This window comes from Peromyscus eremicus, chromosome 3 (genome assembly GCF_949786415.1).
Source record: "Peromyscus eremicus chromosome 3, PerEre_H2_v1, whole genome shotgun sequence".
Classification (NCBI taxonomy): Eukaryota; Metazoa; Chordata; class Mammalia; order Rodentia; family Cricetidae; genus Peromyscus; species Peromyscus eremicus.
The window spans coordinates 100,078,345-100,091,751 of record NC_081418.1 but is presented as its reverse complement, the minus strand read 5'-3'; the positions used below and the strand labels follow the sequence as shown (position 1 = coordinate 100,091,751).

General features: G+C 43.6%; 1 protein-coding gene across 1 annotated transcript in view; it reads right to left on the bottom strand.

Annotated features, from left to right (window-relative positions):
- Positions 1-3,410: 3,410 nt before the first annotated feature.
- Positions 3,411-13,407, bottom strand: part of Hmces (5-hydroxymethylcytosine binding, ES cell specific) — a 28,014-nt gene continuing 18,017 nt past the window's right edge. The window contains exons 5-7 of the mRNA XM_059258155.1: positions 10,018-10,196; positions 7,700-7,892; positions 3,411-3,959 (exon numbers count right to left, since the gene is read on the bottom strand). Of these exons, the coding sequence (XP_059114138.1) occupies positions 3,714-3,959; positions 7,700-7,892; positions 10,018-10,196 (618 nt within the window). The 3' untranslated portion in view covers positions 3,411-3,713. The remainder of the gene's footprint in view (positions 3,960-7,699; positions 7,893-10,017; positions 10,197-13,407) is intronic.

Below are 13,407 nucleotides of genomic sequence, written 5' to 3'. Positions count from 1 at the left end.
AGGGTGCTGCACAAGTCTTACAACCTAGACTCCAACCCTGGAACTCACAAAGAGGGAACCGACTGAGTCCACATGTGTGCTGTGGCACATGATACACTTTTTTTTTTTAAAAAGAAAAGATGCTCCAGAGTTGTACAGACAGGATCGAACATTGGCAAGAAGGTGGGAAAAACAGGTAACACAATTCTGAAATAACTGAAAATTTGGCAAGCAAATTTGGCAATGTAAAGCTGATGGCTTAAATAAAAAAGTTAAAAATGTAATGTCTGAGGTAAAAGTGGTTAAAAAACATGCAAGTAATAAAACTGTTTTCAGATATAAAAATGTAGAGTCTCACAATGACAGCATGAAATATGCAGGCAATGGATGGAATTAAAAAATACCATCCTGAGTGAGGTAACCCAGACTCAGAAGGTCAAACATGTATGTACTCACAAGTGGATACTAGATATAAAGCAAAGAACAGTCAGACTGCAACCCACAGAACCAGGGAGGCTGTATAGCAGGGGGGACCCTAGGACGACTGTGGCTTATAAGTTTTGGTTTTACTCAATTACTGGGCAAGCCTCAATGAAACATTTCACTATTAGGATAAGAATTTATACTGTATCAAGCTGATAACAGAAAAATAAATAAAAAAGAAAAGATCATCCTGAGTGAGGTAACCCAAACCCAGGACAAACATGGTATGCACTCACTCATAAGTGGATACTAGATATAAAGCAAAGAACAATCAGACTGCAACCCACAGAACCAGGGAGGCTACATAGCAGGGGGACCCTAGGATGACTGTGGCTTATAAGTTTTGGTTTTACTCAAACACTGGGCAAGCCTCAGTGAAACATTTCACTATTAGGATAAGAATTTGTACTATATCAAGCTGATGAAAGAAAAAAATAAAAATAAAAAAAAATGTAGCATCTCATATGGGCTGGCCTTGAACTCCTAACCCTCCTGCCTCCATCCTCTACTTGTGCTGGGATTACAGGTGGGTACCACCAGGGGAGGATAGAATGTTATTTATATGAAAGTGCTACTTGAATGAAAAGTTACCCAAGCATTGCATTCATGCTAAAATTAAAGGTCCTACCAAGGAATTTAACCATAAGTAATGAGGGGAGATAGTAATAAAAACAAAGGAAACTCATTACACGATGCAAATAGGACTACGTAATTCAGTGAGTGTTCTAGTAAGCTGTAGCATGAATCTTAAAAGTTCTTATTAATAAAATCAAACCCGAGGCCAGTTATTGGGGTCAATGCTGGTAGATCAGAGAGACAGAACAAGCCACAGCTACCTTACCTCGCCGGATCCTCAGCTGGTCTTGTCTCCTCAGACTGGAGGCCTCTGAGTCCTCATCCAGAATGGGTCTCAGCTGAATTGCTGCTCAAAAGCCTGAATGCTTAACCAGCCAAATGCTTCAGTTTCTGGTCCTCATGCCTTATATACCTTTCTGCTTTCTACCACCACTCCCTGGGATTAAAGGCTTGCTTTCTGTGAGTAAAGGCGTGATCCATCACCATGCCTGTCTGCCTCTGGAATGCTAGGATTAAAGGCATATGCTACCACTGCCTATCCTTTATGTTTAATATTGTGGCTGCTCTGTCTCTGACCCCAGATAAGTTTATTAGCATGCACAATATTTGGGGGAATACAATACCACAGTAAGCTATCTGAACTTAAAAATAAAACTTAAAGAAATGAGATCACTCCCTAAACCAGAGCCACAGCAGAAGCAGTGTTCCTGGACCCTGGTGTCCAGGGTAAATCTACATCCTCTGCTGTTTGCTCAAGGGGCAAACAGGGAAAAGGCAGCCTGGGAAGGTGTAGGTGATGGGGTCTACACACCTGGCCCCGTCCACACTTAGTGGGCACCTCTCCCTTCTCCCCCTCCACACCTGCACTCAGACAGCAGAGGGTGCAAAACTGGTGGAAACCACCATCCCTTATTTGCACAAGTCCCTAGGCCAGTGCTGCCAACAGTGCAGGATCCCGCCCAGTTGCGCTGCCTCTGGAAAAGCAGACAGTGCCCAGGTTAAGTCCCTATCTATACCCGAGTGGTCTTTCTGTGAGCCATCCCCGGCGGCTGCCCTGTTCCCTACACCTTCTCTAGGGGCTATGTGGAAGGGCCTAGCCGGGACACTAGCCCTTTAGACAGGGACAGCCCTCTGGGGCACCTGCACTGCGTACTTATTTATAAGGCGAGCTGCAGTGCAGGCACCCAGGAAGTGCTCACAGGCACTTAATACTTGCAACTGCGCTCGCTTAGGCAGCAGTTATACTAAAATTGGACTGACTCAATTAATCAAACACCTGGACAAGAACTTTGACTTTTTGTTAACAATAGGAGAAAACAAGAGTAAAAAAGTCCGTTTGCAGGGATCTTCCTTGCGAAAGGAAATAGTATCCCAAGCAACCAGGAAGTGATTAGGTGCCAGGAAAGGAAAGGGCCCCACAGAGCAAATGGCTGTCTCAGGGTGAGGTAGGTGGGAGCCACGTCTCTAGACTCCTAGTTGCAGATCCACCTGCTGCGCTGTTTGAGAGGCTGGGAATCTGTACAGGTCTAGGTTCTCACGAGGATCCTCCCCTCTGTCTTAAGGGATGGGTCCTGAAGGCCTCTAAACCCAACTCTCCCCAAATCATTCAGTTGATGGTGTGGCCACCTCAGGCTGGTTTTGAACTACACACAGAGGACTTTTAAGTATTAATTCTAAAAGCCTGAACAAGAGGCTGCCATGCTACTAAACTCTGATGGATTTCCCCTCAGAGGGCCCCAGTGGTAAAACCCATTCATTAAAAAAAATAATTTAAATATATAAATAAAAGCTGGGCGGTGGTGGCGCACGCCTTTAATCCCAGTACTCGGGAGGCAGAGGCAGGTGGATCTCTGTGAGTTCGAGGCCAGCCTGGGCTACCAAGTGAGTTCCAGGACAGGCTCCAAAGCTACACAGAGAAACTCTATCTCAAAAAACAAAACAAAAAAATTCACCATGCCAGGCGGTGGTGGCGTACCTTTAATCCCAGCACTTGGGAGGCAGAGGCAGATTGATCTCTGTAAGTTCAAGGCCAACCTGGTCTACAGAGTGAGTTCTGGGACAGACAGGACTGTTACACTGAGAAAGCCTGTATCAAAAAACAAAAACAAGCCAGCGGTGGTGACGCATGCCTTTAATCCCAGCACTTGGAAGGCAGAGGCAGGCATCTCTGTGAGTTCGAGGCCAGTCTCAGCTACAGAGTGAGTTCCAGGAAAGGCTCCAAAGCTACAGAGAGAAACCTTGTCTCGGAAAAACAAAACAAAACAAAACAAAAACAAAACAAAAACAAAAAAAAAACAAAAAAAACCCCAACCAACCAACCAAAAAAACCAAAAACAACAAAAATATCAGGAAAAACTCTGTAAGAGCAGAACTCTTGCCAGCCAAGGTTTATCAAACAATTTATTTATAACAAAATACATTTTAAGAACTTAACTGTAAAAGAGAGCCCAGAGATTGAGAAGAGCCCTCTTCCGGGAACACCAGAACAGAAGAAAAGCCCCCAGCTGGAGGTGAGACTCAGCCTAGGCAGCATGGGTAGAGGCCCACAGAGGGCTGCGGCGGCCTGTCCTTTTCTTCTCAGGCAGTCCCACAGTAGCCATGTCCCTCCTAGGCCCACAACTGTCAGCTGACACTGTGCTACCACCATCTTCCCGTCAACTGCTGCTGACGGTCATTTACTGCGTCAGACTGTGAGGCCGCTTGGCCATGGGCTCTTCCTCCTTCTCCTGCTTCAGCCACCGGTCCAGGAGGCTGCTGGCGGCAGCTCTTTTAGTAGGCAATGGGCTCTTCTGTAGAAACTGGCTGGACCACTGGGGTACACCTGACTCATCCTTTTTGGGTGACTCAGGGGCTTCTTTTTTGGGTGACTTTGTAGCCAGCCACTGCATCATCTTTTGACTGCTGCCACTTGTCTTGGGCTCCTATGACAGAGAGAAATCTCTTAACATCCAGGTTTGAGCTTCAGAGTTAAGACCAAAAACACTGAGTTAGGAAGAAGCATGCACCCCAACTCCCAACCTACAGTTGCATAATGTTACTAAGGGTGCAAGTAAAAGGGGGCAGAGAGTGCTCCAAGGGAGGGAAGAAGCACTTAAAGACCAGAGGACAAGAGCCAGGGTGGAGCTGCGGAGTCTTCTAGGAAATTCAGTGACTAATGGATGGGAATGGATGCTGGAAGTGAGGCTGCCACCACACTCGGAGTCAATGGCTTCCCCTGCACAGTGTGCCTTGTCACTATTCCCTCTGCTGCCTGGGTGCCACACCCAGCCCTGAAGTGAGAGGTTCTCAAAGAGCAAACAGCACAGAGTATAGACGAGGACATTAAAAAAAGGACTGACTAGCAGTGGTGGTGTACACCTTTAATCCCTGAATTTGGGAAGCAGAGGCAGATGACTCTCTGAATTCAAGGTCAGCCTGGTTTACAGACTCCAGACCCAAACAAAAGGCAAGGCAAAGCTATAACCCCAGCAGCAGGTAGGGGTGTCCCTCAGGGATCATAATTGCCAGTCTATCTCTGGGTTCACTAAGAGATCCCCTGTCAGCTGGGCGCGGTGGCACATACCTTTAATGCAAGCACTTGGGAGGAAGAGGCAGGCAGATCTCTGAGTTTGAGGCCAGCCTGGTCTACAGAGTGAATTCCAGGACAGCCAGGGCAACACAGAGAGAAACCCTGACTCAAACAAACAAACAAACAACAAAAAAGGAGGAAAGAGTACTGTCCAGTCCAAGGTTAATTATGTAATTATATTACAAATTTTACTTATTATGTATGTGTACATGTATGGGTATGCACATGCCACCATTTGCACATGAAGATCAGAGGATAACTTGCAGGAGTGGACTGAGAGAATCACATATGGGTTCTGGAGACAGAACTCAGGTCATCGGGCTTGGCAGCAAGTGCCTTTACTTGCTGAGCTCTCTTGCTGGCCCCATAACTAAATTTTTAGAGGAAAAAAAATAATCAGTGTCAGGACTGCAAAATATTTCAGAGAAATTAGACAAAAAAGAAAAAAAAGAAACAAAAAACAATGACAAGGACCATCAGAAAAGAAAACAAGATTCTTTTGGGGAAATGCAGAAGGCCAGATGGTCCTCACAGTCCTCTGATCCTGCTCCAGCAGCCCTGTCCCATGGAGCATGCTGCTCCTGGTCCCTCCATGCCATGGAGGGATGAGATGCTTCCATGTGTCGGTGGAGCCAGCTTTCTGATGGGGAACTTCCCTTCCCTCCCCACTGCAGGTATTTGCCTGCTCATGTTCCTTCAACACATCATCTGGATCCTTGCATTTAGTTACAGAGCACTTTAAGAATTGGGGGTGGTGGTAGTGGTGGTGGAGAGATGGCTCAGAGGTTAAGAGCACTGACTGCTCTTCCAGAGGTTCTGAGTTCAATTCCCAGCAACCACATGGTGGCTCACAACTATCTGTAATGAGATCTGGCACCCTCCTCTGTATACATAATAAATAAAAAATCTTAAAAAAAAAAAAAAAAAAGAATGCTCTCAGGTACTCTGGACTAGAGCTTCTCCAACTTAGAGTTGTGAAAACAGGTACACACAAGAATCACAGCTGGGAGGCTCAGAGACAGCTCAGTGAGTAAAGCACTTGCTTTGCAAGTGTGAGGACCAGGGTTCAACCCTACCATCTACCTAAACAGGCCAGGCAGGGTGGCACACACTTGTAATCCCAGAGCTGGAGTGCACAGACAGAAGGATCCTTGAGGCTCTCTGGCTAGTTAGGCTAGACTAATTGGTGAGCTCCAGGCCAGAGGACTCCATGTTTCTGAAGATGGTACGGTATCTGAAATTGTTCTCTGGCCTCCACACATATGTGCACATGAGTGTGTACATACATGTGCACTTTGCATACACAGAGAAATGAATACATACATTAAGAGAAAAATAATCATAGCTGGAACAGAGACTCAAAACTCCTTTCTCATGGGGCAGTAGTAGCACATGTCTTTAATCTCAGCTTTCAGGAGGCAGAGGCAGGCAATCTCCATTAGTTCGAGGCCAGCCTGGTCTACAAAGCAAGTTCCAGGACGGCCACTGCAGTGACACAGAGAGACCCTGTCTCAAGAAACTAAAAAAAAAAAAAAAAAAAAACAACAAAAACAAACAAAACAAAAAACAAAAAGAAACAAAAAAACCCTTCTCACATTTCCCCTGTATATTGAATCCTAGACTCATCAAGGAGATTCTTAACAACAGAGAAAGCCAATTTTCCCCTGAATATTGATTCTATATATTTAGACAGGGTCCAGAATTTAATTGTCTGGAACCCACAGCCTCTTAACATGGTAGACAAGCAAGCATGCCATCGTTGAGCTGCACCCTAGCCCTAGAAATTACTTTGAAAGAGCTTTGTATCGAGGCTGTGGTGGTTTGAAAGGAAATGGTCCCCAAAGAGACTGGCACTACTAGGAGGTGTGGCCTTGTTGGAGGGAGTGTATCACTGTGGAGGCAGGCTTTGAGGTCTCATATATGCTCGAGCCACAACCAGTGAGACAGTTCACTTCCTATTGCCTGCAAGATGTAGAACTCTCAGCTCCTTCTCCAGTACCATGTCTGTCTGCATGCTGCCACCACCATGATGATAATGGACTCAACCTCTGAAATGGTAAGCCACCCAATTAAATGTTTTCCTTTATAAGAGTTGCCATGGTCATGGTGTCTCTTCATAGCAACAGAAATCCTAATACAGGGGCTAAGTTACAGCAGGATCTGAACATCCCTCCTATGTTTATCTTCCAAAGAGTATGAGAGCTCTGGATAGTTTAAATTAAAATTCTGACCAGGCTTTTGGTACATGCCTTTAATCCCAGCACGTGGGAGGCAGAGGCAGGCAGATCTCTGTGGTTTGAAGCCAGCCTGGTCTTCATGGTGTGTTCTAGGCTAACCAGGGCTACACAGTGAGACTGTCTCAAAACAAAAAAATTCTGATTGTGGGTGCTAGAGAGATTTAAGGTTCACTTAAGCTGGAATGACAGATGGTGACATCCATGTCTTGGCCCATACAGGAAAACACCAGCTCTGCCCGCTTTGATCCCACTTATTCATCAAGGGTCTATGAGGCACCAATCATTTCAGGACCTCTCTACAACAGCGGTTCTCAACCTTCCTAATGCTGTGACCCCTTAATAAAGTTCTTCATGGTGTGGTGACCCCCCAACCATAAAATTATTTTTGATGCTACTGCATTACTATAGTTTTGCTACTGTTATGAGCAGTAAGTTACGAGTACTTTGCTGCTGTGCAGAAGGCCCAGGTTCATTTCCAAGCACCCATATTGGGCAGCTCACAACTGCTTGCAACTCCAGTTCCAAGAGATCAGATGACCTTTTCTGGACTCTACAGCCACTGTACTCATGTGCACAAACCCATCCACAAACACACACATATATAAATAAATAAAAATTAAATAAATCTTTAAAAAATCATAGGAAAAAAATCCAGGTGTGGTGGTACATACCTTTAATATCAGCTATAGGAGGCTGAGGCAGGTGGATCTCTGTGAGTTTGAGGCCAGCCAGAGCTACACAGTGAAACCATGTCTAAAATTCAAATCACATGAACTCAAGTGAAATAAACATTAAGGCAAGGAAGGGCATATTCTGAACAACAGGAGTCTCATAATGGATTAGTCACAGTCCCTACCTTCTTAACCACCAAGTCAGCAGGAGCCAGACACTCAGGAGTGTTGTTTCGGGAGTTGTTCACCACTGAAGAAACTGGATGGAAGGTGATATTGTCTATGGGGTGGATTAACTTCAGAGCTTCCTGAGTGGTGACCTCACCAAAGTTAAGCCATTTCGAGATTGCCTCTTCTCCGTCTAGTATGGCAGGCATCCTGGCCAGGGATCAGATGGAGAGGTAGATGAAGGTAGGGAAAGGAAAGAAATGGAGTCAGTTGTTAGTTCAGGCATCACAGGGGCTCCTGGTCCTCACTCTTACCTCACCTGCTGACACGGCCCCATGTTCCCTGATATAACCTGATAGTGCACTGGAGTCAACATTCAGTTATGAATCTAGTGCATGCCTGTGTACCCCTAGAGAATTGGAGAACTTTCCTTGTGCCCTGGACTAGAACTAAAGGAAATTAGATCCTGGAAAAGTCTGTCCAAGTGTCTCCAGACATCATCTGTAAAAGACCTCCATCAAAAAGGGCTCGCCAGTCACTGAAGTGAGCCTGTAGTCACAGTTACACAGGATGCTGAGGTGGGTGGATCATTTGATCCCAGGAGTTCAACCTAGACTGGGCAACACAGCAAGACCCATCTTTTGTTCTGTTTTAGAGACAAATTCTTGCTGTAGTCCAATCTGGCCTCAAACTCAAACTCATAATTCTCTTGCCTCCCTTTTCACTCCCTGCATGTTAGGATTTTACAGGCCCAGTGTTGCCACACCAGGTGAGATACATTTCTTTCTTTCTTTCTTTCTTTTTTGAGACAGGGTGTCTCTGTAGAACTCACTCTGTAGACCAGGCTGTCCTTGAACTCAGAGATCCACCTGCCTCTGCCTCTGCGCTAGGATTTAAGACAGGCTTTGAGACAAATTTCTTTAAAAAAAAAAAAAAAAAAAAAAAAAAAAAAAAAGGACAGTCAAGGTGGCATATATACATAATCCCAGCACTCAGAAGAATGAAGCAGGAAGATTACCAAGAATTTCAGGCCAGCCTAGATTTCTACAGTGAGTTCCCAGACAAACTTGGATAGAGTGAGACCCAGCTTCAAAAAATGAAAGTGAGCAAGAGAGAACAAAAAACCTTAAAAATCTCTGAAATTCATACCTCTTGGGCTGTATTAGATCTTAGTTGGAAATAACTGACAACTGTTTTTTCTTTTTTTGTTTCTTCAAGACAGGGTTTCTCTATGTAACAGCTCTGGCTGTCCTGGAACTCACTTTATAGACCAGGCTGGCCTTGAACTCACAGAGATCTACCTGTCTCTGCCTCCGGAGTGCTGGGATTAAAGTGTGCACCACCACCACCTGGCTAGCTTCCAGTTTTAAAGCCCAGGCTCACCTGCTACTGGTTGTTTGGCACAGCTAATTTTAGGAGACAAATGTATAAACATTTATAAAAACAATATCTTCAACAATCAATGTATTTATTATTTTAAGATTTATTATTTGTAATTATATATAGATGTGTGGGTATACATGTGGGAATGTGCATGTGGCTACAGGTATCTGTAGGGACCAGAGTCAGTAGATCTCCAAGAAGTGGAGTTATAGACAGTTATGAGCTGGGTCCTTTGCAAGAGCAGCAAGTGCTCTTATCTACTGAGCCATCTCTCCAGCCCTTCAACATGTATTTTAAAAATCATAGGGTTGGGAATCAAGTATCAGTGACATACCACTGGCCTAGTAAGTCCATGGTCATACTAAGTACATATTCAACCATGAGCTATACCATCAGCCTCTAAAAACATTTTAAAATTGTGGTGGTATTTTAATAAATAAAGTTGCCTGGGGTCAGAGCTATTAGAGCCATAGCAAGTGTGTGGCAGTGGTGGTGTACGCCTTTAAGGACCTGGAGGGCGGTACATACAGGCAGTGACGAGGCAGTCACATGATTGGGTTTACAACCAATCAGAAGCCAGAACAGAGAGACTATAGAGACAGACACACAGGAAGGAGGGCTCCTCTTTCGGAGAGCTCTCTTGGCTGAGGAGGATCCCTGAATCAGGAAGGGTGAGGTTCTTGGCTCTGACCTCTTGGCTTTCTTCTCTGAATCGGCTCTGTGTTTTTTGTCTGATAAAACCGTTAGCTACATCTACACTGAATTACATCTACATAAAATCTCAGAAATCCAAATGATTTCATGTGGCTTTTACTACGTAATTTTGCAAGCATGTCAGTAATGTTTTTAGAACTATATATCATGTTTTGGGAAAACTGATTAATTTGTACAAGTTAGTTTCCCAGTCTCTAAAATCAGAGTAAACTCTCCCCAGAAAAAAGTAGTGACTTGCCTGTTGTGGATGTCACTCAAGCCTCTGCAGGAATCCACCGTGATGATGCTGTAGGAATACAGGCGCTCTCCCTCTGGGGGTTCCCAGCAGTCAAAGATTCCTGCCATGGTCAGCAGCCTCCAGTTGTCCCAGACCTTTTCCTTGCTGTCAGGGCTGTCTGAAGCATCATTCCCACCAGACTGGAAACAGCAGGATTGGACATGCTGAGTACCACTTCAGACCTGACTGCAGATCAGCTGCTTTGAAGCAATTCGGCCCATTTTATTTTGACCCTATCTGACCCACGATCATCAACACCAACAGGCTTCATGGCAAATGTCTACTGAAGCTGTAGATTATGGCTTCCTAATACTTTCAGAATTTAATACCTTCACTTGGTTTCAAGCTTTTGAAAATCTAGCTCACTGCTTACCTAAAGCACAAGGAGACACCAGAGAAAATACAAGCCTGTGTTGAATAAAGATAATGAAAACAGCAAGATCCAACCCAGTTCTATTCCTATAATAGTGACCTGATCTCATATTTAAAGGCATAATAGAAGAATTCCCAGGAATAACTATTATTTATTTCGGTCTCTGTCCTATACACTGTGTTTAACAACAACCAAAAATTCTAAGAAGCATAAAGTTAGAAGAAAGAATCTACTGCCAAGGGAAATCATCAGAACCAGACTCAAGGCATGATTACATTTCCCAGATGGCTTACTTAAAACCTTAAAGGCTCTTTAAACCAACAAACATTACTCAAACTGAAACACAGAGTAAAAGAAAAATTCAAAAGATACTGTTCAATAACTATGGGACAATATCAAATATTCTAACACATCTATAATATATAGAGAAATGCTTTTTCGACAAATAAAGCCAGACTTCAAGCTGGGCTTAATGGCAATGCCTTTAATCCCAATACTCAGGAGGCAGAGGTAGGCAGATTTCTGAGAATTTGAGGCCAATCTAGTCTACATAAAAGTCCTAGGACGGCCACAGCTAGATCACAGAGAAACACTGTTTCAAAAATAAAAGGAAACAAAACCCCAGAAACATAAAGCCAAACAAAAAGCACTCAATTAAAAATTAGCTGGGGAGCTGGCTCAGTCAGTAAAGTGCTTCCCACATGAGCATGAAGACCCACGTTCTCATCCCCAGTACCCACATTAAAGCTGGACACAGTGACATGTGCATATCACCACTTGGGAGCTTGCTAGCCAGCCAGCTGGCCTAGGCAAACCAGTGAGCTTCCAGTTCAACGATACCCTGTCTCAAAAAATAAGGACAACTGAGGAAGACGTGCAACATCAAATTCTGGCCTCTATCTGCACATATGATCATGTGCATCTTCAAGTAACAGCGCATGCACTCATGAACACACACACACACACACACACACACACACACACACACACACGAACACAAAAAAAGTAGGTAAGTAACAGAAAAGGAACAAAGTTAATGAGATAAATAAAAGACAATTAGCAAATATTTTAACCCAATTATTTCAATAATTATAGTCAAGGGAAAAGTTCCAAACATAAAAGACTTCTTGTTAGATTACTTGAGAAAGACAAGCTATGTGCAAAGTCCATGTATTACTTGCTCTGGAAAGCCTTCCATGATGCCCTAGTCTGAATTTATTTTATTTTTTTATTTTGAGTAAAACCAAAACTTATTCTAAGCCACAGTCATCCTAGGTATCGTGTGTTCTTACAACTGTACAGGTGTACCTTCCACGAGTGTTCATCACTACATTCCTTCATGTTCTCTTCTCTCTCTCCCCTCCCCCACCCCCTTCTCCAGGGCAAAACAAGGTGAGGCCTCTGAAAAGGAGAAAAAAAAAAGCATGGAGGAAGGTGGCAGTGGTGGTAAATAGGGAGAAAGTAGGGTGAGAAAAAAGAGAAGAGTCTTAGAAGGGCTGAATTAATTTTTCTTAATTGTAACAGAAAAAAATCCCATTAGAGAATCTAAATGCAAGCTTTAACCTCATCCCTGAAATAACACAATAGGCAGGACAAAAAACGGGCTTGGTGTATAAGTAAGGGCTAGCAGTGAGGTCTGGGACCAATCCTGGTACTAGCGGGCCCCTTAAGAGATCAGAAACCTCTCTGTGAAGGAGCAGCAGTCAAAGAGTATCTCAGGTCTCCAGTGGTAGAGGCTTATTTGAGTGGAGAGGGGCTTTCTTCATTTTCCTTGGAAGAGGGACAACATATGGCTAACGAACTGACTGGATACCAGAAGAGCTGAAAATGGTTCTACCTTTAAAGCTGGAAGTTTGCTACCACTGAAGAACCTTAACTAGATGTGAACCCACTGAAGAACGAAGTACTCTACACCTACAACGACAAATCCCAGCTTGTCAAGGGTGACTAGGTAAACGAAGAGGCTTAGCTGGTAAACCCAAACAAAGAAAGAAGGAAAATAGTAAGGCTGGTGGCAGAAAGAAAATAATTGTAAAAAAAAAAAAAAAAAAGTGGAAGTATTCAGTTCAATTTGGTTTTGAAATGTCTGGCTAAGGAGAAAATAGTTAAATCTTTATTCATTTATATCAAACAGACAAACAAAGCCAGATCAATCAGTAATTGAGCATCCTAAACTGTTTTTCTTGCCTACCTACTCCTCTCCTAAAAAACCAATCTTCAGTATTGGCTGGCCAACATACACTATCTTGCTAGGCATGGTGGCACACAACTTGAATCCTAGCACTCTAGAGGCAGTTGGATCTCTGCACATTCATGGCCAGCCTCGTCTACATATCAAGTTCCATGACTACCAGGGGTACATAGAAAAACCCTGTTTCAAAAAAGTAAACAAAATAACACACATCTTAGAAGCCAACAACCCTCTGCCCATCTCATTTTCAGCCCCTTTTTTGCCTCCTAGAGTTTCTCTAGTGAAACAATTTTAGCAAATTACTAAATCTAACTGAAAAGGAAACATAATGCTGGCATGTTTGGTTTATTTTCAACTTTCTAATGTTAGGATGTGAGCCATTTATATTATGTGTCTTACAGTGAAAGTTCAATGAGGGACATGTTAAATACAGAATTATCATGTGACTTGGCAATTTACTAAGTATATATAGACATAAAGCCCGGTCTTCATTTGAGTGTTCAGAGCAGCAATGTTCTGACCAAAAGGTGGAAACTGAGTGGTTTAAGACAAAGCAATTCACTTGGCATGATGATACATGACTTCTTTGGTTTGTTTGGTTTTTTTTTTTCAGGAGGAGATTTCTATATGTAGCCTTAGCTGTCCTGGAACTTGCTCTGTAGGCCATGCTGGCCTCCAGCTCAGAGATCTGCCCTCCTCTGCTTCCCAGGTTCAGGGATCAAAGACATTCACCACTATGCCTGGCTGGTACATGCCTTTAATTCCAGCACTTAGGAGGTAGAACTGG